At 37.5% G+C, this 24,763-nt stretch overlaps 1 protein-coding gene and 2 non-coding genes across 10 annotated transcripts; all 3 read right to left on the reverse strand.

Moving 5' to 3' along the window:
* Positions 1-700: 700 nt before the first annotated feature.
* Positions 701-24,563, reverse strand: puf60a (poly-U binding splicing factor a). 8 transcript variants are annotated; one of them, XM_052547918.1, is made up of 14 exons: positions 24,428-24,509; positions 23,525-23,595; positions 19,661-19,769; positions 18,962-19,057; positions 17,443-17,535; positions 16,823-16,891; positions 16,395-16,556; positions 16,222-16,314; positions 15,919-16,132; positions 15,421-15,611; positions 15,052-15,108; positions 9,969-10,080; positions 4,107-4,354; positions 701-1,417 (listed from the first exon to the last, which is right to left on the reverse strand). In XM_052547918.1, the coding sequence occupies exons 4-14, from the start codon at positions 19,040-19,042 to the stop codon at positions 1,118-1,120; spliced, it is 1,620 nt and encodes a 539-aa protein (XP_052403878.1). In that variant the 5' UTR covers positions 19,043-19,057; positions 19,661-19,769; positions 23,525-23,595; positions 24,428-24,509; the 3' UTR covers positions 701-1,117. The 8 variants fall into 8 exon arrangements, with proteins under 8 accessions (XP_052403878.1, XP_052403879.1, XP_052403877.1 ...); XM_052547919.1 differs by having other exon boundaries at positions 24,422-24,498; XM_052547917.1 differs by lacking the exon at positions 19,661-19,769 and having other exon boundaries at positions 24,428-24,520.
* On the reverse strand, positions 16,635-16,772 carry LOC127951711 (small nucleolar RNA SNORA57). The gene has a single exon (XR_008152711.1). It is a non-coding gene; the product is annotated as a small nucleolar RNA SNORA57 (small nucleolar RNA).
* On the reverse strand, positions 18,677-18,809 carry LOC127951712 (small nucleolar RNA SNORA57). Its single transcript, XR_008152712.1, has one exon. It is a non-coding gene; the product is annotated as a small nucleolar RNA SNORA57 (small nucleolar RNA).
* Positions 24,564-24,763: the final 200 nt, after the last annotated feature.

The following is a 24,763-nucleotide window of genomic DNA, read 5'->3' on the forward strand; positions in this document are numbered from 1 at the left end:
TATTACAGTGTGGTTTGGAAGGGCTACTTCAAGTGAATTGAATCTTCTGACGAAGGTGGTTAAAACCGCATCAAAAATTATTGGGGTTCCACTGGAATCACTACAGGATATTTATTGGAAACGCAGTACTGGGAAGGCACTGAGAATTATACAGGATGTTAGTCATCCGGCGCATAGCCTCTTCTCCCAACTCCCATCAGGGAGACGTTGGCAAAGCATCCCAACACGTACGTCACGTTTTAGGGACAGTTTTTATCCACAGGCCGTAAGGCTACTGAACGATAGTGTAAGAGGAAGGAGGGCTGAGGTTTGAGCGTATGTTTTTTTTATTTTATTTTTAGTTTATTTTATTCTATCTTATTATTGACTGGTGCTGAGAGAGTGCTGAGGCACATTGTATTTCATTGCTGTGGTACTCTGTACGAATATGCATATGACAATAAAACTGAACTGAACTGAACTAAAGCATTCAATGTTTGATTTGAACTCATTGCCACACGTAAATATTACCCTTGACTCATGAATGCATTTGTATGCACTAGTTATAGCACGTATTTCACTTTACTAGACTTTATAATCCAGTGCCTGATATTCTTCTAAACAGACGATAATGATCACAATAACAACTGCTGGATAAATGTATATCACTACAAGCTTCCATACAATTTCATCAAGAGAAAAGACTGAACAGACCCAAGTATCACATCTGAAGAATTTATTGTTCTGACATTTGAACCCAAGAGCATCATAACAGGCCAGTGAGGATATTTTAAACAATAAGAGGGGGAAATTAAAAAGCAACTGAATTTGAAGAACATCTGACTGATGGGAAGTAAACCAATGACCCCAAAAAAAGGAGGGAAGGGGAGGGGGCATTCAGTCGTTCACATTAATGTACAGCAACAATAAAAAAAATATTCATGAGCGTTTTCCATGCCTCTGTCCCAGGAAGGGATCATTAATAATATTAATATCAACATCGATAAAAAATAATTACAAGTTATAAAGAGATGCCAATACCACTGGGAAGAGTGGCTGGCGGCTGTGTCTGTGTAAGTGAGGAGAGAGAGAGAGAAGGTTGAGAAGGTTATGGAGGGCAGGATGTATTTTTGACTGTCTATGCAGAGAGGTCACTGTTCTCAAACCGTTCCTGATCATACACCTCAGCGATGACCTTGCGACCTCCGAACCAGCGGTTGTTGAGTGCCTGAATGGCCTTGTTCATCTCTGATGCCATGGAAAACTCCACAAAGATCTTGACAATGACTTCAGCATCCTCCTCCTCACCCTGCTTCTCCTGATAGATGATCACTCTATTAACAGCTCCAAACTTCCCACATTCCTCCGTTACTTCTCCTTCCAGATCGTCATCTATGTCCTCGGGTCCAACCATGTTCCTGAGCACCATAACCGTAGACTGTGGAAAGAGCATTCAAAAAGAGTCTTAATTATTAATGAGAAAAGTTTGGTCCAAATTTTCTTATTTTGTTCTTAAATTAACAGAAAACATTAACTTTGTTGTTATTTTGGTGTTGCTAATAATTTCCCCTCTGTTCTTATCAAATCTGTGTTTGAAGTTAGACATTCTGGCAGTGATTGTGAGAATAATAAATGCATGTTGATATCATATAATAATGTCTTGCATAAAATATTTTCCAATGTTTTCTTTCATTTTTACATTATCTCCCGTGTACACACCTTTCATGATGGTAAGTTTAATTTCCTTAATTATAACAAATGTAGCGTTGTTTTTAAACTTGTAGTCAAGGTATAATGTAGGCTTTTTATATTTATCATTTATGACAAACCATGAAGGAATTAAAAATGTCCCCTTTCTGGGAAAATGTTTCTCTTTGGCCTGTCTCATTCATGAAACACAAACAGAACAAATTTGTGTAAATCGTGTGTAAAGTGGTTCTGGCGTAAATTTTCAGATTCATTAAAATGTTCGTATTTTCAAAATGTTAGCTGGTACGAAAGAAATCTACACCTGCTCCCAGCACACGTAAATGGTGCATTTAACATCCGAACATTTTGCTCATTAATAAGGCTGCATTTATATTCACCTTAACCAGATACATATTTACACAGAATTGTGAAAAAATATTATATATAGTAATTACATACGGTTTTTTACTTTTATGATGAGAGCCATTAATAGCATCTGCAAACAGAACACTTTAATCAAATAATTAAGTGTTTTAATAGGTATGGGCAAACTAATAGCCCCTTAATTGTTACGGAAATTAATTCCTACAAATGATGCGTTCATCGCATGTAGATATGCTCAATGATGATGGTGTTCCTCCTCCAGTTTGAATGCGTTTTTTTCAAAGTGAACTAATTCGGGGTTTTTTTTAAGTCGAGCTTCATGTCGAACCATTTTCTTTCAAGCTTCCATTTTTTTAGGACCTGATATACCACTATGTACGCTTAAATAAAATGTGGCATTTTGAACGAACTTCTGATAATAAAACTTCAATTTCTGCATCTAAGACATGTTGAAATCCTTCATTTGGTGTCATAATATGATGCCCATATATAGTCGTCAGTCTGATTTAATGGGCGGGATTTACAGTAATTGAGAATGAGCGTGCACGAGTGTCCAATTTACGACTGATTGGAATTCATTAACTTCTGACGTTTACTAAGTATTTGTGAATCAGGAGAAGATTTTTTCGGAAGGTCTCTTTACGCGCAAATCAATCACATATTTACTCATATATTTACGAATGTTTCATGAATGAGACCTAATGCACGGATCCAATACACCCTTGTTTTCTTTATCAACTCTTTACACTCCCTAAAGACATAACCGATTATATTTATGGGATATTTTGATATAATTGTGTGTTTTTGTCAATTCGAATTTGTAAGAATGTGAATTGGAAGAGCTTTACAAACCTTCCTATTTATTTATTTCATTCTTGCATGCAAAAAGATCTGTATGATGACTTTGTTTATCAGGCCACTTTTTTCAGAGTGATGGTAATTGTCTGTCACCTGACTGTTGATATTGACATTGCGATACCTAAGAGATATCATCAACATATGATAGTATCATCGTATCACCCAGCCAAGCAATGTAGACAATTACAGATATAGCTGATTTCCTGAACGCAATGGCCAATCAGTGGCGATTAGGTTATTCAGAATCCACTCAGCACCCAAAACACCAGACATTCTGATCATTTCAGAGCTCTTTAAGCTTGTGAATCTTCATTACAACAAAGTGAGTGTGGTCACTGTTAAAAAAAAAGGTACCATATTTTCCGGGTTATAAGTCTTTTTTCTTGGTTTGGCTGGTCCTGTGACTTATAGTCAGGTGCGACTTATCTAAATTAATTTGACATGAACCAAGAGAAAATAGAAAACATTATCGTCTACAGCCGCAAGAGGGTGCTCCATGCTGCTCAGTGCTCCTAAAGCCTTCACTGAAAACAAAGAGCGCCCTCTCGTGGCTGTAGACGGTAATGTTTTCTCTTGGTTCTTGGTTCTAAATAAATGCAACTTATAGTCCAGTGTGACTTATAGTCTGAAAAATATGGTAATCAATGCACAGACAACTGTGTAGACAACTACACGATTTATAATTTTTGTGAGATTGCGATGAACTGAGTTAGGTCAAAGATTCACTGACCCATTCATAAAGTCATTTACACTGTTCCTGAATGATTCAGCTGTTTGAACTAATTGATCAAATGAATAATTTAGTAACATACAATGACTTGACGCCACCTACTGGTAGTTTGTGTAATTTCACTAAAGTATAATTTCGGTTCAATTTAATATTTCTATATGGAAACCTTTATATTTAAAACAATTTCTTAACATTGTTATGACGTTAAATGCATTTATTCCTCCTCTGAGCCTCATTAAACTGTTTTAATTATGCATTCTGAAAAAGTTTAATAGAAAAGGACATTTAAAAAGGTTAGAAAAATGCCTTTAAGGTAAGAAAAAAAAAAGACCTTAGACAATTTTAAGGAGTCAATGCCTCATAATAGGAAGGTTAATTTCTCTCATTGATCACTTCTTTTTTTTTGACTGTGCTCTTTGGTGTAGGGCTCTGAGAACCAAAGTATTTTACTTAATTGATTACCAACCTCTTGTTTCCTCAACAGTTTCTGCATGACCATATGTCGGGCGCTGCTGCCAGAGATGCTCATGTGTTCCTGTTCACTGAGCATTTCCTGACCCGTGCCGTCTTGTGCGGATTCTTCCTCTTCTTTTTCCTTCTTCGCCTCTTGGGCTGCAGCCACAGCAGCAGACAGTGACGGTGGAGAGGCCAAAACTGGGTTCACAAGACCCACCTGAGGCACAACAGGGAGAGTGGGCCGTGCTGGCGTCACCCCTAAACAGAATCACAGGATTCAGTATATTAACTGTGGTTTGACACATGAATTTCTGCTAGACACCTATACAATCCCTCTCTACACGAGCGAAATTGGCTTTTTACCAGAGGAAAATTAACATTTAAGTGATTTACTGATAATCTTCCCCTCCAGTGAGAAGCTAACTGTAATGACTGGATCATATTTGTGACCCTGGACCACAAAACCAGTCTTAAGTCACTGGGGTATATTTGTAGCAATAGCAAACAATTAGGGATGCACCGGTTGATCGGCCATAAATCGGAACCGGAGGTTTTTTGCTTAAAATACGCAATCGGCGATAAGACGGTTTTTGGTCTTTTTTCAGCCGATTTTTCTGGAAGTGCGCTCACGTGCACATACAGTATTGTTCAAAATAATAGCAGTACAATGTGACTAACCAGAATAATCAAGGTTTTTAATATATTTTTTTATTGTTACGTGGCAAACAAGTTACCAGTAGGTTCAGTAGATTCTCAGAAAACAAATGAGACCCAGCATTCATGATATGCACGCTCTTAAGGCTGTGCAATTGGGCAATTAGTTGAATTAGTTGAAAGGGGTGTGTTCAAAAAAATAGCAGTGTGGCATTCAATCACTGAGGTCATCAATTTTGTGAAGAAACAGGTGTGAATCAGGTGGCCCCTATTTAAGGATGAAGCCAACACTTGTTGAACATGCATTTGAAAGCTGAGGAAAATGGGTCGTTCAAGACATTGTTCAGAAGAACAGCGTACTTTGATTAAAAAGTTGATTAGAGAGGGGAAAACCTATAAAGAGGTGCAAAAAATGATAGGCTGTTCAGCTAAAATGATCTCCAATGCCTTAAAATGGAGAGCAAAACCAGAGAGACATGGAAGAAAACGGAAGACAACCATCAAAATGGATAGAAGAATAACCAGAATGGCAAAGGCTCAGCCAATGATCACCTCCAGGATGATCAAAGACAGTCTGGAGTTACCTGTAAGTACTGTGACAGTTAGAAGACGTCTGTGTGAAGCTAATCTATTTTCAAGAATCCCCCGCAAAGTCCCTCTGTTAAAAAAAAGGCATGTGCAGAAGAGGTTACAATTTGCCAAAGAACACATCAACTGGCCTAAAGAGAAATGGAGGAACATTTTGTGGACTGATGAGAGTAAAATTGTTCTTTTTGGGTCCAAGGGCCACAGGCAGTTTGTGAGACGACCCCCAAAGTCTGAATTCAAGCCACAGTACACAGTGAAGACAGTGAAGCATGGAGGTGCAAGCATCATGATATGGGCATGTTTCTCCTACTATGGTGTTGGGCCTATTTATCGCATACCAGGGATCATGGATCAGTTTGCATATGTTAAAATACTTGAAGAGGTCATGTTGCCCTATGCTGAAGAGGACATGCCCTTGAAATGGTTGTTTCAACAAGACAATGACCCAAAACACACTAGTAAACGGGCAAAGTCTTGGTTCCAAACCAACAAAATTAATGTTATGGAGTGGCCAGCCCAATCTCCAGACCTTAATCCAATTGAGAACTTGTGGGGTGATATCAAAAATGCTGTTTCTGAAGCAAAACCAAGAAATGTGAATGAATTGTGGAATGTTGTTAAAGAATCATGGAGTGGAATAACAGCTGAGAGGTGCCACAAGTTGGTTGACTCCATGCCACACAGATGTCAAGCAGTTTTAAAAAACTGTGGTCATACAACTAAATATTAGTTTAGTGATTCACAGGATTGCTAAATCCCAGAAAAAAAAATGTTTGTACAAAATAGTTTTGAGTTTGTACAGTCAAAGGTAGACACTGCTATTTTTTTGAACACACCCCTTTCAACTAATTGCCCAATTGCACAGCCTTAAGAGCGTGCATATCATGAATGCTGGGTCTTGTTTGTTTTCTGACAATCTACTGAACCTACTGGTAACTTGTTTGCCACGTAGCAATAAAAAATATACTAAAAACCTTGATTATTCTGGTTAGTCACATTGTACTGCTATTATTTTGAACAATACTGTAGTACATTGTAATCATTCGCTATGTCATTTGTGTGGAAGTATTTCGAAATCTGTGCACAGGACACGGGCAGCCATTCAGCACTGAAAATGCAGAGCTTCATGTCTGAGGCACAGATAGCAGGAAGCGAACAGCCGTTGTTGTACTGGCGCACAAATAAGCGTCAGTTCTGCATTAGGTGATTATTTTTATTTTACTTTAAAATTACAAAGACTTAATTTGATGTAAAAATCACCTGCTGTAGCACACTGAAAAAAAAATGTTTCATTCATCCAATTAAAACATTTTAGGGTAATGATTCACATCTATATTTTTGCTCAAGTAAATTTTTCTTTTTTTTTTTTTTAATTGGATGAATGAAACACTTTGCATCTTTGTTTTGTTCGCACCGACATTATTTGATTTTAACATTTTGGAATAATTTATTTATATAGCATACTTTTATTTAGTCTCACTGGTAAAGACTTTAATTAAAACCAAATTTAAAAACTAAAACAAATACTGAATGCTGATTAAGAAACATCTTATTGAATGTGTGTTGATTGTGTTGGATTGTAGAACTACGCAGTTGTTGCCTTTAATTTCACATTGTTACAGTTAATCTTTTCATTTAAGGCCAGTTCTATGTAGTTTCAACCCAATTCAAAAACAAATGCTAAATGCTGATGTCTGTACCATCTATATTTGTATTAAATGTTGGCTACTAACTGTGAAGTTACTGCCATTAAATTCAGATAGTAACGGTTTAACCATCAGGTTATTGTTTTCAATAGCCAAAAGCCAGTTTGGCCTATTAAATACCAAATAAACATCTTGTTTATGCACACTTTCCTTCTTTCTTGTTTGTTGCTTAAAGATAAAAAAATAAATAAAAAAATAATAAAATCCGAAATTGGTATCAGTTTGCTTATAAAAAATTGGTATCGTAATCGGCCATGAAAAATCATGATTGTGCATCCCTACCAACAATCCATAGTATGGGTCAAATTATCGGCATAAAGTAATGTTAACATACTAAACATGTATTAGTAGTGTACATTTATCATTTAAAAATAATCAACGACCTACACTTATAAGTGCTGCAATGCTGTTGATGAATTATAAGAAAAAAAATTTTTTAGTCTTGTTCTAACAAAGTAATATTCAAAATCACGTTATTATCTTTCTCTTCATCAGATTGTTTTCAGATTTCAGAATCAGTCAAAGAAAAAGCTTTAAATCTAAATCTCTCTCTCTCTCTGCTGCTTCATGTTGGCGGTCAATGTGGCAGAAACATTCCCTTCATATTACTGATACTAAAATATAGCAAACTAGTTCATTTGAATCAATTTGTTTAATTCAAATTAAATTATTATTTGACTGTTTGAAAAGCAAGTGCAAACATGTGACAAATGTCACTGGCTCTATCACACATTTGAGCTTTCATGTTTACTGCATCACATCTTATGATCATGCATTGATCAGTTGTGAATAAAAGCTCAAATTAAGTCTGAATTTATGAATTATGCACTAACCTGTCTATCTCTTAATTCTTGGAAAAGATCAGGATGAGCATGCAAATTCAAATGCTTTGGATCCTGTGGTCAGTTTGTTCACCTTTATCATCTGTTTTGCATGCAAGGTAATGCCATATTTCACTTCTACAGTTCTCTGTATTTATTGGTTTCTGGTGTGTTAATGGTTTCATCTGTTTGATCCATAGTGTTGTTCTTCAGGTTTACCGGTTTCGCGACAATTTGGGAAGCACCCTACATGTGAACACCTACAGGTGAACTTCTGAACAGCAGCGCATGAATATGGAATTTAGCAAAATGATGATATTTTATGGTTTGAAATTTAATAGATACTAGTATTTTTCCAGTTCTGGAATACCACACATCCCGAATAGCCAAAGACTTCATTTTGGAGAACTTTAAGGCAATTTTCTCAATATTTAGACTTCACATTAACTTTCCAGATTTTCAAATAGTTAAAACTAGACCAAATATTGTCCAATTATAATAAACATACCGCAATTCCACAAATAAAAACCGGTAGTCAAATAAACACCGGGCCTCTTATAGGGGCCGGGGGCGTGGTCAAACACGGACAAATAAAGGCTGGTCGTAAATAAAGGCCGGGGAAAAATTTGTGCATTGTAGATCACCAGTACAATAAACCGAGAACCGTTTCTGACAAATGCGTCCGATTCGACGAGAACCGTGGAGCTGATGATACTGTGCATGTGTGATTCAGCGTGAAGCAGACCGACACCGAGTGCGTCTGAACCGAACTGATTCTTTTGGTGATTGATTCTGAACTGATTCTGTGTTAATGTTATGATCTCTGTCCACTTGAACGCTAACGCTTTTAATTTAAAATGGGTTATTTAAAACAATTACTTATCAAACAGATGGAATTAGAAATAAAGGCCTGCCTCTAATAAAAGCCTGCTTCAAATAAAAGCCTGTTACCTTCTGCGGTTCAGGTAAATAAAGGCCCCGGCTTTTATTTGAGGAATTAAGGTATATCAATTTCAAGTTTATTTATTTAGCTTTCAGACGATGAATAAATCTCAATTTAGAAAATATTTAACCCTTATGATTGGTTTTGTGGTCCAGGGTCACATTTGGTCAGTGAGAAACTTCAATTTGTTAATGAAAATTGATTAATGTGCCAAGCAGTGGTAGAACAGACATAATTTTTTACTGAATAATTTGGCTGAACCATTCCTCACAGAGAAAAACAAAAAAAACAAAAACACCCATGTAGAAATAAGACAGTCTAAACATTATTCCTCTATACCTGCTTGCTTCTTGCATTTGTGACTATAATGTTGAACATTTAATAAAAAAAAAAAAAGGAATAAGGTGGGGTCACTCTGCCCCTCTCTGAAGCAGCATCTGTTCTCTTTGGGCTTGGCTTCAAGATCAATTCCACAAAAACACACAGGATCTGAGAGACTCACTGGCCAATAGGAATGAGAGATTTGTTTATGAGGGGAAGGGTTAGAAACAGTCCTCTTCAAACTTGGTTGATCAGTGTGCAGCAAAGAGGAAGGGTCATGGCGAATGTGGAGAATAAAGACAGGGAGGGGAAGAAAGGAGAGAAAAAAAGGAAAAAGAGAGAGAGAGACAAGGAGAGAAGAGAAAATAAAAGAGAAATCTATTAGTGGACACGTCCCATGACAGGCCACGTTAAACTGAGTACTGTGTAGGACAACAGAAACCTGAGGGAAAGAGATTTTGTGCACATTTAAGCTAATGTGGAAATGGGAGATCAAGGACAGCGTTTAGAAGAAGTAAAACAGTCAGGTCTGAGTACACCCACTTGCGTAGCCATAAGCAATGTGTGGGAGGACATGCCTGCCGAATAAGGGCTTTAAAAGAAAAAAGGCATGTGTTTGTAATTTTCTTTCAGTTGAACTCCTGTACATATTCCTAACAATCCTGTTTTTAAAAACATGCATATTACACCCAAGTGAAGGGCCCCACTCTTACACAAGTCAACCACATGCAGAACAAAAATACTGAAGACATACAACCAGATTAAGGCACACCAGTGAAAACACTTTGTAATAGAGGGCCACAGTAATGACGACACAAACCACTTCTGAAGGCACCTACCTGTAATGACCCCTGGGGCCTGAGCTGCCATGACGGCCTGTGGGAGCTGAGGCATGTTCAGGCCCGTCCCCGCAGTCATCGCCCCCAGAATAGATGCTCCTGCTACCGCTTCCTGGAAGAACAGAGTGGGACATATAGGAACACCGCCTGGACAGCGCCCGTTAAAAGCACATATAACACCAACACGAGTGCACATGCACGTCACAGGACATGAGACAAAAAGACCTTCGCACACACAGACAAGCCTTGGGCCAGCTGCATAAAAATGGGAAGTTTGAGCTTATGGGCTATTGAGAATAGAACGCTTATATTGACCATTTAACTGTTAACCAAAAATATTAATTTTGACTAATTAATACTTCCAGTTAAACAGTGTAAAAGGGTTTTCTTTTTTCTTAAGTTTGCGTCACTGTTAAAGAAAAATAATCTATACTCTATAATATTTTACCTCGCATTAAGCAAGTACCTGCTCTACTTTCACTTTTTATCTATTTGAGCATTAAAAGACCGTAAAGACCAAAACATTCAAATTGTGCGTGTAGCACACTGCAGTCAGGAACTGTTGCAATTTTAAGTTAGGCAGGCCATTTTCAGAGGTCCCAAAATGGGGGGTGCAGATTAACAGGTCAACAGTCAACATACTCAGCTGTCCCTTAACCATGTGTGGATACAAATTATATGGCAAATTAAAAATTTTTTAAAAAAAAGTTGATTTCTTAAGCAAAGTTGGATTTTGTTCATTAGTCTATACATAAAACCTAGAAGGCATCAAACTCTAACGAGTGTTCCATCGATCAGCAAACTACACCAATAAAAGTTAGGGGTCATATGACCATGCTAAAAAAAGAATATTATTTTGTGTATTGGGGGAAGTTGTGGCCTAGTGGTTAGAAGGTTTGACTCCTAATCCTAAAATTGTGGGTTCGAGTCTCGGGCCGGCAATACCACGACTGAAGTGCCCTTGAGCAAGGCACTGAACCCCCAACTGCTCCCGGTGTGTGTGTTCACTGCTGTGTGTGTGCACTTTGGACGGGTTTAATGCAGAGCACGAATTCTGAGTATGGGTCACCATACCTGGCTGTATGTCACGTCACTTTTACAGCATTTAACTAAAAATTAAATGCGTTTATGCAGTTTAAGTTTCAAAAAATATTTTCCACATAATGCACATTGTTTTTCTTCGCTCTTCCTTAAGGAGGGTGTGGATGGGTCATAATTTTTATAAAGAATATCTCTTGGGTTTGAGACTTAGTCTTCGCAACTTTGCAAAAGGTATCTTATCTATTCTCAAACAACTTGTAACCCTCACAAGAGAAAGGGAATTTTGAAATGGCATCATACAACCTAAACTATCATATGACCTAAAACCCTACATTTGATTTAAATATACACTATTTATTAAATAATCCTAAAAAGAACGCATCATGGTTTAAACAAAAACATCTAGATTGTTGTTAAATTAACATTAAGCAGCAGTTTTTAACTGATAACATTTGGTATATAATTGATAATTGATTTCTGAAGGATCACGTGACAATGAAGACTGAAGTAACGGCTGCTAAAAATTCAGCATTGTCGAGACACATATATTAATGATGTTTTAAAATAGATTAAGAGAATAAAGGTTTTAAATTAGGGATGCACAGAATTTTCGGCAACTGAAATTGTTCGGCCAACATAGCAAAAAAGCTCTTTCGGTGTTTGGCTGAATAAATGAAAAGACAATAAATTGTAACGAACAATAATGTAAATCAATCAAACAGAAGCATGCATTAATGCAGCAAAAACGTTGGCAGTGTGAAAGCATTTAAAAGTGTCAGAAAGGCAAAAAATCATTAGCACTGACAGCAAGAGACTTGTTTAGGGCTGCACTGCATGTCTTCGATGAAAAGATGAAGGGTGGTTGTTGCTGGTTACTGTATGATGATTAAAATCGCAAAAAGGCCTTAACCAGTAAATAAACTGCAGAACTTTATTTTTCTAATACACATGAATTGCATGTATTCTGACAGTGCTGCACAAGCTTCCGGTGCTTTTGCTTGCTAGACAGGGTTCAAAGTCCAAATGTGCACTGAAAGTGCTGCTCACCAGCTGCTCAGTAACAATGCATTTCTAAAATAATAGAACAATAATAATGATAACAACAGCTCTATTAATACATTTATCATATTCAAATTGGGATCTGTAAAACCTCTTTTTTTTAATAAAAAGTCTCTTCTGGTCAGCAAGGCTGTATTTATTTGAACAGTAAAAAAGTACATAACTGATTTAAGTGGGTCTCAAAAATTGACTTAATTTCAATTGTGCTTTGCTGGTATGGTGTCTGCTAGGATTAAAAAAAATTTACTTGGCACACGTTTTACTTTTTTCCTATGAAAAGCTAGACAAAACAGTAAAAAGCACATTCTATTTATATATACATACACACAGAAAAAAAAACAACAACAACATTGTTCTGTATTTGGTCCAATGTTTAATTTTGATCGACTCTGGCCAAGAATTTTCATTTCAGTGCATCCCTATTTTAAATGGCCAATTTCAAGATTACAAAATATATAATATAAATAAATTGTTATAAAGTATTTATGACCACCAAGACTCAATATATTTTATTTAAAATCTTACAAAAACTTATGAACGGTAACATACAGTATTGTTCAAAATAATAGCAGTACAATGTGACTAACCAGAATAATCAAGGTTTTTAGTATATTTTTTATTGCTACGTGGCAAACAAGTTACCAGTAGGTTCAGTAGATTGTCAGAAAACAAACAAGACCCAACATTCATGATATGCACGCTCTTAAGGCTGTGCAATTGGGCAATTAGTTGAAAGGGGTGTGTTCAAAAAAATAGCAGTGTCTACCTTTGACTGTACAAACTCAAAACTATTTTGTACAAACATTTTTTTTTTCTGGGATTTAGCAATCCTGTGAATCACTAAACTAATATTTAGTTGTATGACCACAGTTTTTTAAAACTGCTTGACATCTGTGTGGCATGGAGTCAACCAACTTGTGGCACCTCTCAGCTGTTATTCCACTCCATGATTCTTTAACAACATTCCACAATTCATTCACATTTCTTGGTTTTGCTTCAGAAACAGCATTTTTGATATCACCCCACAAGTTCTCAATTGGATTAAGGTCTGGAGATTGGGCTGGCCACTCCATAACATTAATTTTGTTGGTTTGGAACCAAGACTTTGCCCGTTTACTAGTGTGTTTTGGGTCATTGTCTTGTTGAAACAACCATTTCAAGGGCATGTCCTCTTCAGCATAGGGCAACATGACCTCTTCAAGTATTTTAACATATGCAAACTGATCCATGATCCCTGGTATGCGATAAATAGGCCCAACACCATAGTAGGAGAAACATGCCCATATCATGATGCTTGCACCTCCATGCTTCACTGTCTTCACTGTGTACTGTGGCTTGAATTCAGAGTTTGGGGGTCGTCTCACAAACTGCCTGTGGCCCTTGGACCCAAAAAGAACAATTTTACTCTCATCAGTCCACAAAATGTTCCTCCATTTCTCTTTAGGCCAGTTGATGTGTTCTTTGGCAAATTGTAACCTCTTCTGCACATGCCTTTTTTTTAACAGAGGGACTTTGCGGGGGATTCTTGAAAATAGATTAGCTTCACACAGACGTCTTCTAACTGTCACAGTACTTACAGGTAACTCCAGACTGTCTTTGATCATCCTGGAGGTGATCATTGGCTGAGCCTTTGCCATTCTGGTTATTCTTCTATCCATTTTGATGGTTGTCTTCCGTTTTCTTCCACGTCTCTCTGGTTTTGCTCTCCATTTTAAGGCATTGGAGATCATTTTAGCTGAACAGCCTATCATTTTTTGCACCTCTTTATAGGTTTTCCCCTCTCTAATCAACTTTTTAATCAAAGTACGCTGTTCTTCTGAACAATGTCTTGAACGACCCATTTTCCTCAGCTTTCAAATGCATGTTCAACAAGTGTTGGCTTCATCCTTAAATAGGGGCCACCTGATTCACACCTGTTTCTTCACAAAATTGATGACCTCAGTGATTGAATGCCACACTGCTATTTTTTTGAACACATCCCTTTCAACTAATTCAACTAATTGCCCAATTGCACAGCCTTAAGAGCGTGCATATCATGAATGCTGGGTCTCATTTGTTTTCTGACAATCTACTGAACCTACTGGTAACTTGTTTGCCACGTAGCAATAAAAAAATATACGAAAAACCTTGATTATTCTGGTTAGTCACATTGTACTGCTATTATTTTGAACAATACTGTATGCATTAAAAACAGCCAAAAAGGAAAGTTGCTTGACAAACACATCCGTAAAGTGTTGGCTCAGACAGTGTTTGTGCATCTAAACATTCAGGCATTACATGCAACTAGGCCCAAGACCTGAAATAGGCTAAAGGTCAAGAACATATGACAAAACAAGCTAAATGGATCCTTAGACATCTCTATAAATTATAAACTATACATTAATTTATACAACACTACAATAAATAGTTATAAAAATGCACTTATCTGCTTAACATTATTTAAACTTTGACAAGCATAAGACAACACAGGACAATTACATCACTGATTATACAAATTTACATTGTATATTTAGTATAGTATAGCATATAATATGGCAATTTCAGCATGGTCTATGCTGTAGCATAGATTTAATAAAATTTTCTTAAACAAAAGTAACCCACAATAGAAAATGCCAAAAGGGTATCTCAAAATTAAAATAGTAAAGGCACACCCATTAACAAAGAACGATCATTAAAAGCCTAAAGAGTTTAAACAGACATCCAGAATTATATATTCATAATTTAGTGGGCCAAAACCAAAATTACAGATATGAGGCATAATGTAGCTAAATTTTTTTGTCAGAGGTGCTACTTAAAGTCACCTGCAACTAAAACTACTCAGCTTTCAAGTATATAGCCTGTCTTGTTAACCCTTGCACAATATAGAGCAATGAGAATATTTGTAACTGGGAAGTCCTAATGACAAGACTCTCCCCACACTCATATTCTACACAAAACAAAAACGCACCAGCGTACTTTGAACAGAATTTCCTGAAGGATTTACCAGACAGTTGAGGAAGTCTTCTGTCCGATTCTCCGGCTGGGACAGATTCCATGCCATCTGTTTTTGGAGTTTACACGCTATGTTATCTTTCTGCATGTAAAAGCTCTGTCTCAAATAAGTAATGCTGTGTCATAACTGAGTCTTCATGCCAGTCAATGCCTAAGCTGACTCAAGCCCTCACATACAGCACCAAGTGCCTGCTCTAGCCTGCTAAGCGAATTAAAAATCACGCTGCCTTACTTAACAAAGGAAGGCTTTTAATTGCCAAAGGAAGCAGCTGCTCATACACACACACACACACTCTCTCTCTCTCTCTCTCTCTCTCTCTCCCTGACTAACAATAGATAATCAAGGTGTGTAAATGCTCACCTGTGCAGTGATTTTGGCGGTGGCGGCCGCAGCCGCTACGGCAGCGGCGGGAGGAAGACCGCCCGGCGTCGTTGGCGTCAGAAGGGGCATGGGGGGTGTGACTGCTTTGCCCACTCGCAGGTATTGACCACCCAAGTCAAAAAGGTTCATGGAGGACACGGCATCCTGCGCAGACTGGGCCTTATCATACTCTACAGAGGAAACAAGGAAGACTAAGACTCAACAGCTTCTAAGAAGACTCAGCATTAATCTACCAGAGCTCTGAGACAGTTACTGTGTAATTACCAGCGGGTACTTATGGCACAAATGTCCGTAACAGAGCCTAAGAAAACAACGACAACAGAAATAAAAACTTACTATGAAAGCATGTGAGGAACCTGCCCCCACCCTTCTCTATCCCCTGTGAGACATGTAGAGAACAGCATTCTACCATGACTGACTGCTCTCAGTCAGATACATTTATATGCAACCGAATGGGTGTAGCAACCACCCACTTACCTATGAAGCCATAGCCTTTGTGCTTTCCCGTCGTGGGGTCCCGCGCCAGGGTGCATGACTTGATTCTTCCGAAAGCCTCGAACACACTCTTGATATCCTCATCCGACAGATCGGGATGCACGGATGCCACGTAAATTCGGTTGAAGGCGCGCGCTTCTTCGGCTAGCTGGTCTATGATGGGTTGAGCCTGACCAATGTTACTTGGTCGTCCCACCTACAAGTGTTTAAATAAGAGATCAGACATGACTGAATATGAAAGACTGAGAAAAACAAATATCACGAGTACACTTGCGAAGTACTCACTTTAATGTTTCTACCGCCCAACATAACGGAGTTCATCTGTTCTAAAGCGAGCTGTGCTGCTTCTGGTACTTCATATTCTACAAATGCAAACCCCTGCAGAAAGAGTAGCTTAATGTTAAGTTAAGAAACAAAGAATGAAGAACACAAAATGGTTTAAAACAAGACCTTCTGACCTTGTGTTTTAATGTAACAGAGTCCCAGGACATGTCAATGCTCTTAATGGGACCGAAAGGAGCAAAGGCCTGTCTGATGGTGTCTTCTCCTAGCTCATAGTAGATGGACCCAACATAAACACGGCACATTATGGCTAGTGCCCGTTGCCTCTGTGCTGCAACCTGCAATGGGCAATTCAGTAGATCAGATGAGGCCATGCCAGGCATATATTCATCATCCACAGTGTTCATCATTAATAGGCTTGCTCCAGTGATTGAGGATAGAACCAGCAGACAATAAACAAGCTGGAACCATAGACATAGCACTGGCTTTTCTTTACCTCCTCCCCATTACACACATGTGTACTGAACAACCACATGTATGCCGATAGAAGGAGGGAAGTCAAAGAAGGTTAATGAGGTTACTGGAAGAATTGTGTTAGACTTACAGACTGTAGTGGTGAGAGGGGATCTCCAAAGCCCATCGTCAATGAGGCCATCTGAAGGGAATTAGGGATCTGTCAGGAAAAATAAACCAACTTGGTAAGTCTATCACTGTTGTGCAACTTGTTTTGTACTATGGTTTATGGCTGGGCAATATATCTAACAATATGATGAAGTGCATCTAGTCAGTAAATCTGGTTCTGTGATTACCGCTAAATCGCCATTACCTGCTTTTAAATGGAGCAGCATTTGATAGACAGAGCCGTAGATCACTGACAAGCTAGACAGTTCATTTTCGGATAGATATATCACCCAGCCCTACCATGGTTGGAAGTTGTCAGATTAGGATAGAAAGGGTTACTGAGACATATCACTCATATTATGATTCCTAATTACAATCATGAATAGATTGTGTACACACGAATAACACTCTTTTCTTCCAACAATATAGCCTTCTAACTGAATCTTTCCCTCACAACTACAAATGTCAAAATAGCTTCACTATGATGTTTTTTCAGAAGTCTGAAGACCTAATTGGCATTAGCTGCGAGTGACTTTAGCATATATTTGGCATAATAAGTTTACTAATACTATATATCTGTCCCATGTTCTCGTGCAGTTTTACCTGTAGGTTGCTAAGCTGCTGTTGCTGCTGATGGGCGAGGGTCTGCTTGACCAGGACGCTCTTGATGCTTTGCTCCATGGCATATTTCTTTGCCTACAATTGAGAGCACATAACACAAAATTAATACCCACTAAAATAACTTCAAACCAACTCAGCAGGGCCACAAATAACCAAATCTTGAGATACTTGACTTTAACATTTGTCTGTATGTCCGGGACAAGTGGATTTTTTGAATAGGGCAAGTGAAAGAATTTCCCATTTTTCCCAAACATCAGCACACTTGCAAATGACATTGATTTTATAAAACAGCTCATTTAACAAGTAGTTAAAGAAATTTACATTTTATAAAATACTGACTGATAAAAATAGTTGCATCTCCAGGCAATCCACAGCTGTGTTTTGTTACAGAGTGTTTTTGTGCGAGTCAACAGTTCAGTGATTTGCTTGTCTTTTTATTCTTTCTTGAATGAATCAGTCATTTTAGTCAATTGGTCAAATAAACTAATTACTCATTAAGAGAGTCTCCAACAGCTGCCACCTACAGGCGGTTTATTTTCATGTAATATTGCATTTTCACCAACACTATATATTTGTTTATTTAAAAAAAATTTAGAAACATTAGTATAACCATTACTTATGTAGTAATTCTGCAATGTAAATGCATTGTGGTTACCTCTGAGATTCATTTAGGCTTCAACAACTAGGACTGCATGATTATGACAAAAATCATAATTGTTGATTATTCCCTTGAAATTTCAATTATCACAATTTACATTGAATGATGTTTATACCATTATTTGATGCATCTGCATGCCATATTTTTATATGAAAATAGCTGAAAAACATTAACTGAAAAACTTTGTATTTTTCTATAGTATTAAGCCTCAAATGTCTACTAAACATCAGATTGGTTTCTTCTTTAAATTATATAAAAGTAAAATTTGAATTGTATTATAATGTTATACTAAAATTAAAATACAGAAAGAAAAAAAAAGCCCTGGAAACTTAAATTAAGATTTAAGTAACAAATATGCTAATTTAAGTAAAAACTAACATAATAATATTGATTCAGAATATTACATTTACACCACACACACACAAAAAAAACCCTCCAAGGCTTAATGTTAAGCCCAGCTTCAGGTAAACCAACATACTGTACCACTCAAATTTTATTGTATTTCACAAATCTGCTAAAATTCAGAAATGTTAAATGAGAATAATCATCCTCTTTAAATATTGTCCCAGCTATTGAGAATAGTACTAGCAGATAATCAGATGCCACTAGCACCGAAGGCATAGCACTGGTTCTGCTCTTGTCCACTGCTTGCTTACATGTGCACTGAGCAAACACATGCTTGTAACGCTAGAGGACATGAAAAAGATCTCAAAACTAGAAATTAAAGCCTCTGTCTGATACACTTGTGTACAACTGTTATTGAGTATGGTAAAGTCACGTCACGCATCAATATCACTGATTTAAGTACCCATATGCAAAAGCAGTGTCCGGGGTTAGTCTCACCTTCTGTAGCGCCTCCTGCTGTTCTGGGGTGAGGGGCGGCAGGCCGAGCTTCGAGGCCGTGCTCTGTCCATTCTCCATCATCAGAGCCTCACCTCCCTGCACAGAGCACAGGCATCTGTCAGACCTGATGAGCGTGAGCTGCAGGGAAACTGCACATCTACTCAAAACACACACTGGACAACTTTCAACTCAAAAACCAACTAGTTTAAGAGCAAACTCAAATTACATCAGTCATACAATAAATCTGGACAATATTTCTACAGTATAGCATAAATTATGAATTTTACGTGAATGTTTTTTAAAAAATGTTTTACAAAAGCATAAAAATATTAAAAGCTGTAGGATTAGAGCTGGAAACAAGTTCTTGTATTTACATGACTTCAAATGATTCTAGATCATTTTGAGATTGCTCTAAATCAGCTGTCATTTCAGCACATGTTGGACACCTTCAGTTTAGCATTGGGCTTTGTTAAAGACATTTTACACAGAACTGAAAGGGCATTGACTGTATACATTTAATTAACAGGCTTCTCACAATATTGTAAGGGGAACCATGCATTTGTACCACATGGTGACTACTCCCCCCAGTGGAAACACTGAGATATTTTATGTCAGTCAATGGAGGACCCTTTACCCTTAGAGTGCATATGCTAAAGTGAGCCCCCTTATTGATAACTACACAAGAGAAAACTTAAGTACCTTTGCTCAAATGAACTCCAGAGTGGTGCACTGCCCCCCCCTAAGGAGGTTTGAACCCAAAAGGTTCTGCCATTGGCTTTGGAAATATAGTACAGTCAAGAGATATGTTCTACAGCACAGACGACACAGAGAGAAACAACAAAAAGGAAAAAAGGAAAAGAAAAACACAAACCTACTTAGAACAACAGAACTGTATAGGGAGACAACAATTTGAACCACTGACATCCAAATCCAGGAAAAAAAAAAAAACATTCTAATTGCATGACAACAGGGACACTACAACCATAAATTAGAAACTATTATTGAAAAAACAGTAAAGCCTTTCTTTTGAAACATGAACAGCCAATCAAACTTTATGCTTACAATTAAACAATTGCCCATTGGTGTGGATTCTTATATAGATATTTAGTTATTCCTGTGGCCCGTTCTTCATACCTCACTTAATACATCTGAGATGATTTGACAGATGCCAGGAAATCACTAAGCAATTTTAACCATGCCAAGTGCATTTGACCCCCAAAGCCTGGTTCGTTTTACTAGTCGTCCCCTTGCAATTATAAGGTTCTGACATTTTTGTCAAAATTGAGTTTTCCACATATTCTTATTCTGTGACAATTTATTTACATTATGTGATGTTTTATTTTAAGGTTGTGTACATTTTGGGATTTTTTATTGAAAAAACAAAAAGGTTCTATCTACAGAAGTCTATGGAACACAAAAACTTTAGATAGAACCTTATAATTCCAAGGGGACGATAGTGTGATCGCTATGTGCTGCGCTCGGATGTGGTTCATTTAGCTGGCCCTGTGCGGTTGGAAGAGGTGAGCCAGAGCACTGTTCAGTTGGGCTCAGGCGCGGTACGCATGTAGTGCGAACCATGCTGGAACATGGAACAGCTAGTATTTTGTGTGCTCACCTGTGATCATTATGACCACAAACATATAATATTACTATAACTAGAGTACACTTTTAAATTAATTAAAGTATTTACGTTTATAATGGGTCTGTTTTTCAACTTATTGACAAACTAAAATAAGTCTATGATTTAAAGCAGTTCAAGGCAACCCTGCCTAGTGTGAGTACAACATAAGATTACTGCACTCTCTCGTGTTCCCCAAAAAGGGCAGATATATCGACACACAAAACCAGGATCAGCAATGCAGCAAATTGCTGGCAACAAGACAGCAACATAATGACATAATTAAAAAAGACCTGACAAAAAATACATTTCTGGACTTTTATAAGGAAACAGCTAAGCGAACATGATTTTTTATATGATTACCAAATATTTATATTCACGATTTCTAGTATTTGTACAGGCATTACATTTCTATTTCAATGTTGCAATTAGCAATTAATTTAATTTTATTTATGAAACAGATCTGTTATGTGACAGCATGAATTCAAGTCGGAGGGTCAAGATGAAGTTATCTGCATCTCTTGTGCTACATCAAGCAACTCCCATCACTACTCAAATTAATGCACGACTCTGATTAACTGTATAGCATGTAAGACTCAAATGCAATTATAAAGTAATTATTTTATCATGAATAAATATTTAAATGAGTAAAACTAGCTGTGTTCATAGTATCATAGACTACACAACATTATTATATTATTTTTCAATTATTATTATATTAAATTACTGTCCCTGGAGTGTGCTCATCTAATAAAGTAGCAGTGGCTGGACAGATTTTAACTATCAATTCTGCTTAAAATTTGTGATTCTGTTTACATGAAAGCTTATGGACCTGAAGCTATGACAACAACTCGGGGATGAGCATCAAACAGAACCAACCAATCCAAGATTGAGAGTTAACAAGGTATGAAGAACAGACCCCGGGTGTGAACAGGGCTTTAATCATGTTGTTCCAAAACCATATGATTTTTCTAGACTAATGATCTTCACTGAATAATGGCTTAAATTTTGGTCCGTTTTGCTTCAGAAGCTTTATATAAAGTATAAGATGCACTTACTGCTTTTATGATATTTACTTCCTTTTTAAAGCATGAAATAAGTCCTTTATGGAAATATGCAACGAGGAAAACCATGAAAATTACTCCTATTGCATTTCATAGAGTTAAGTCATATAGGTTTAGTACAGTGGTTCTCAAAGTGTGGGCCGTTCCCGTCGGGGGGTGCGAGTACTGCATGGGGGTCGCGGGCCATCAGCAGAAAAAGAAAAGAAATAAAACCGTAAAAAGCCAAAGGACGTAACTTATGGTGATGGATCAATTTGCGAAAGGCAAGAGATAAGCCATAGATCAAGTCGCACAAACCCAGGCAGGTGCTGGTCATTCAAAAGCTAAATTCAGAAAATATGATGAGAAATACACTGGACGCGACAAAGCAAACGCTGCAAATCATTTTAACTTTGTGTCAGTACTAGGGCCGCACGATGTGTCGTTTAAGCATCGGTATCGCGATGTACGAATCCACGATAGTCAAATCGCAGGATGTGTGATGTAGGCTGTCGTAGTTGATCCGTTATTCATTAACTGTACGGGCCAGCTGCTCCCCGGCCCTTGACGAATGTGATTCAAGGAGAGAGCGCACGCTAGAGAGAGAGAGAGAGAGAGCGAGAGCACACCCCAGCCGCACGCTCACTGTCTTCAAACAACACAAGCACTGTCTTGCTCTCTCTCCCTCGCGCATATTAATTAATTGACACGGTGTCGATGTTTAAATAATTTAAAATGAAAATCTGCTCACCCTATTTTTGTTTGTAAGAAAAAATTTGATTAGATTTCATATCGCAGAAAAATAAAATATCGCAGTGTCACTTTTTTCCCCAATATCGTGCAGCCCTAGTCAGTACGTCATAAATAGAACAAGGCATCTGTTTAATGTCGGGGGTTTGTCATGTGGCACCGCATCCAGTGTAGATAATTTAACATGTGTGTGTGTCCTGTGCCTAAGCGGACAGCATGAAACCCCATAAAAAAAAAAAATAAAATAAAAAAAAAAAAACAAATATGAAAAAACTAAAGAAAGAATAAGACCAATAACAGTTGCTCTCTGTATGTGATATTTCAATGTTTCTAGTGTTGCAGGTGTTTTTTTTCTCCACTGTAGATAGTTTAAATTAAAGCATTAATTGTAAATAATGTTTATTCAAAATTATTTGGTAGTCTGAGGTGAGATGAGGATTTGGGAAAGGGGGGGGCGGGGGACTTTAAAGGGGTGCACGGCCAAAAAAGTTTGAGAACCACTGGTTTAGAACAACTTCAGGATGAGCAAATTATTCATTTAATTTGACCAATTTGTGAATATTACCACAAAGAACATAAATTTTACTTAAAGGGATAGTTATCCCAAAAATACAAATTCTGTCATTACTCACCCTCATGTCATTCCAAACCCTTAAGACCTTCATTCATCTTTGGAACACAAATAAAGATATTTTTATGAAATTTGAACGCCCTGCATAGACTGACACGGAAGAAGAAATCTTAATTTGTGTTCCTTAGAAGAACGACAGTCTTATGTGTTTGGAACGACATAAGTAAATGAATGACAAAATTTTTATTTTGGGGTGAACTAACTTTTTAAACTTGCAGTACTTGAGCTACCAGTATGGTATGACTGGCCTGGATGACAAATAACAACCAACAACAATAAAAACATGTTGCAAATAAAACTTACTTTTTAATTCCCTAACAGCTGTAAAACTGTATTATACATATACTGGTGACACTTGAACGACACATAAAGGAAGTAAAGGTTGCCTCCTGTTGTTTATCAAATGTGTGTAATACAACTATAACTAAAAAGCAATCAGACAAATTCAAAGTTCTTTGCAAACCCCTTCAATGTCAAAGGGGAAGCGTTGTCTCGGGGTGAGCAGTGGATAGGCCCCTTACCTAGCACCTGCTCTCCGCTGGGCTGTCTTGTGAGATTATATATGGGGAGCTTTTACAGTTCAATACAGAGTCTATAAGGAAAGAGAGAGGTTTCAGTAAACTCAGGTGCACTGCGTACATTTCCCAAGTTAAAAGGGTGAACTTAAATGTTTGTCAACCTCACTTCACCTATAATATCATGGGGTTTGAGATGTCTGTAAACAGACTAATGTTAGTCTGGAGAACGATTGACTCTAAATTAACCATTTAGGCGGCTGCTCTACTACAAACACATTACCTAGTTAATGTTAACATCAAGTTACCACACTGACTACAAGGTCAAAAAGACTGCAGTCAATAAAGTATGGATGTGCCCCATATGTTTTCAACGGCGATTAGGCCTTAATTAACGTTGGGTCTAATGATACTCAATTCGACACTCAAAAAGATTGTTCCACTGCAATGCACTTTTTCAAAAGCAAATAGTAAATGCAAACAAATCTTATCACCGTAAACACATTAAACGGAAACATTTAGTTTCTTGTGTGCCGTGCATTAGTGAAGTCAGTGCAGACGCTAGCTCAAGTAAGTTACGAATGAAGAAAGCGAATGAGCGCAGGCGTTTGATCACAAAAGTAGTAATACACCGTTAAAAACAAACACTATAAATAAATCCTAACAGTTAGAAATGACTTAGTCAGTCGATAATGATTTAATCGCTGTGATTGTGAAAAGACACGCAGCAGCTACAGCAGCAGCAGGCCAGAGAGAAAATACTGCTCTCGGTGCGCTAGGCTAGTTGGCAATACCCCTGTTTTTCTAACAATTTTAAATGAAACCTCTGTCCAAAAAACATTACTATATACACTTGAAATATTACTTTATGTGTATTAAGAGAGAAGTTAAACAAAATATTACATTTACCGCTGAAACAGCCACCGCCATAGAGCAGACCTTCCAGCGCTAACGTCAACACGGCGAGGAAGACTATGAAATCTCGCGATACCGAGAAGGCGTTAGGTAAGAGCAGAGCTCTGGGTGGGTATGAGGAGCGCAGCTGCAGTGTGGCCCACCAGGCCGTGATTGAAGGAAAGCAAATCTCGTCGAATAACGAAATATAATGATGTACGTTAGAGAACACAATACAATTTAATTTCTCATTTTCTTTGGATAATATGAGTTGCAATTGCTAAGACGATCGCAAAAGATGAATTCATATTTCTAGAGAAATATTGTAAAAGTATATAGAGGGTTCGGGTT

This window comes from Carassius gibelio, chromosome B2, assembly GCF_023724105.1.
Source record: "Carassius gibelio isolate Cgi1373 ecotype wild population from Czech Republic chromosome B2, carGib1.2-hapl.c, whole genome shotgun sequence".
Classification (NCBI taxonomy): Eukaryota; Metazoa; Chordata; class Actinopteri; order Cypriniformes; family Cyprinidae; genus Carassius; species Carassius gibelio.

Coding starts and splice junctions, on each gene's coding strand:
- puf60a (XM_052547914.1), bottom strand. CDS start 24,448: ATGGCGGTGGCTGTTTCAGCGGTAAAT. Junction 10,081..15,051: donor AAGACTTCCTCAACTGTCTG/GTAAATCCTTCA, acceptor CTGTTCTTCCAG/GAAGCGGTAGCAGGAGCATC. Junction 4,355..9,968: donor GGCCCCAGGGGTCATTACAG/GTAGGTGCCTTC, acceptor GATTCTGTTTAG/GGGTGACGCCAGCACGGCCC.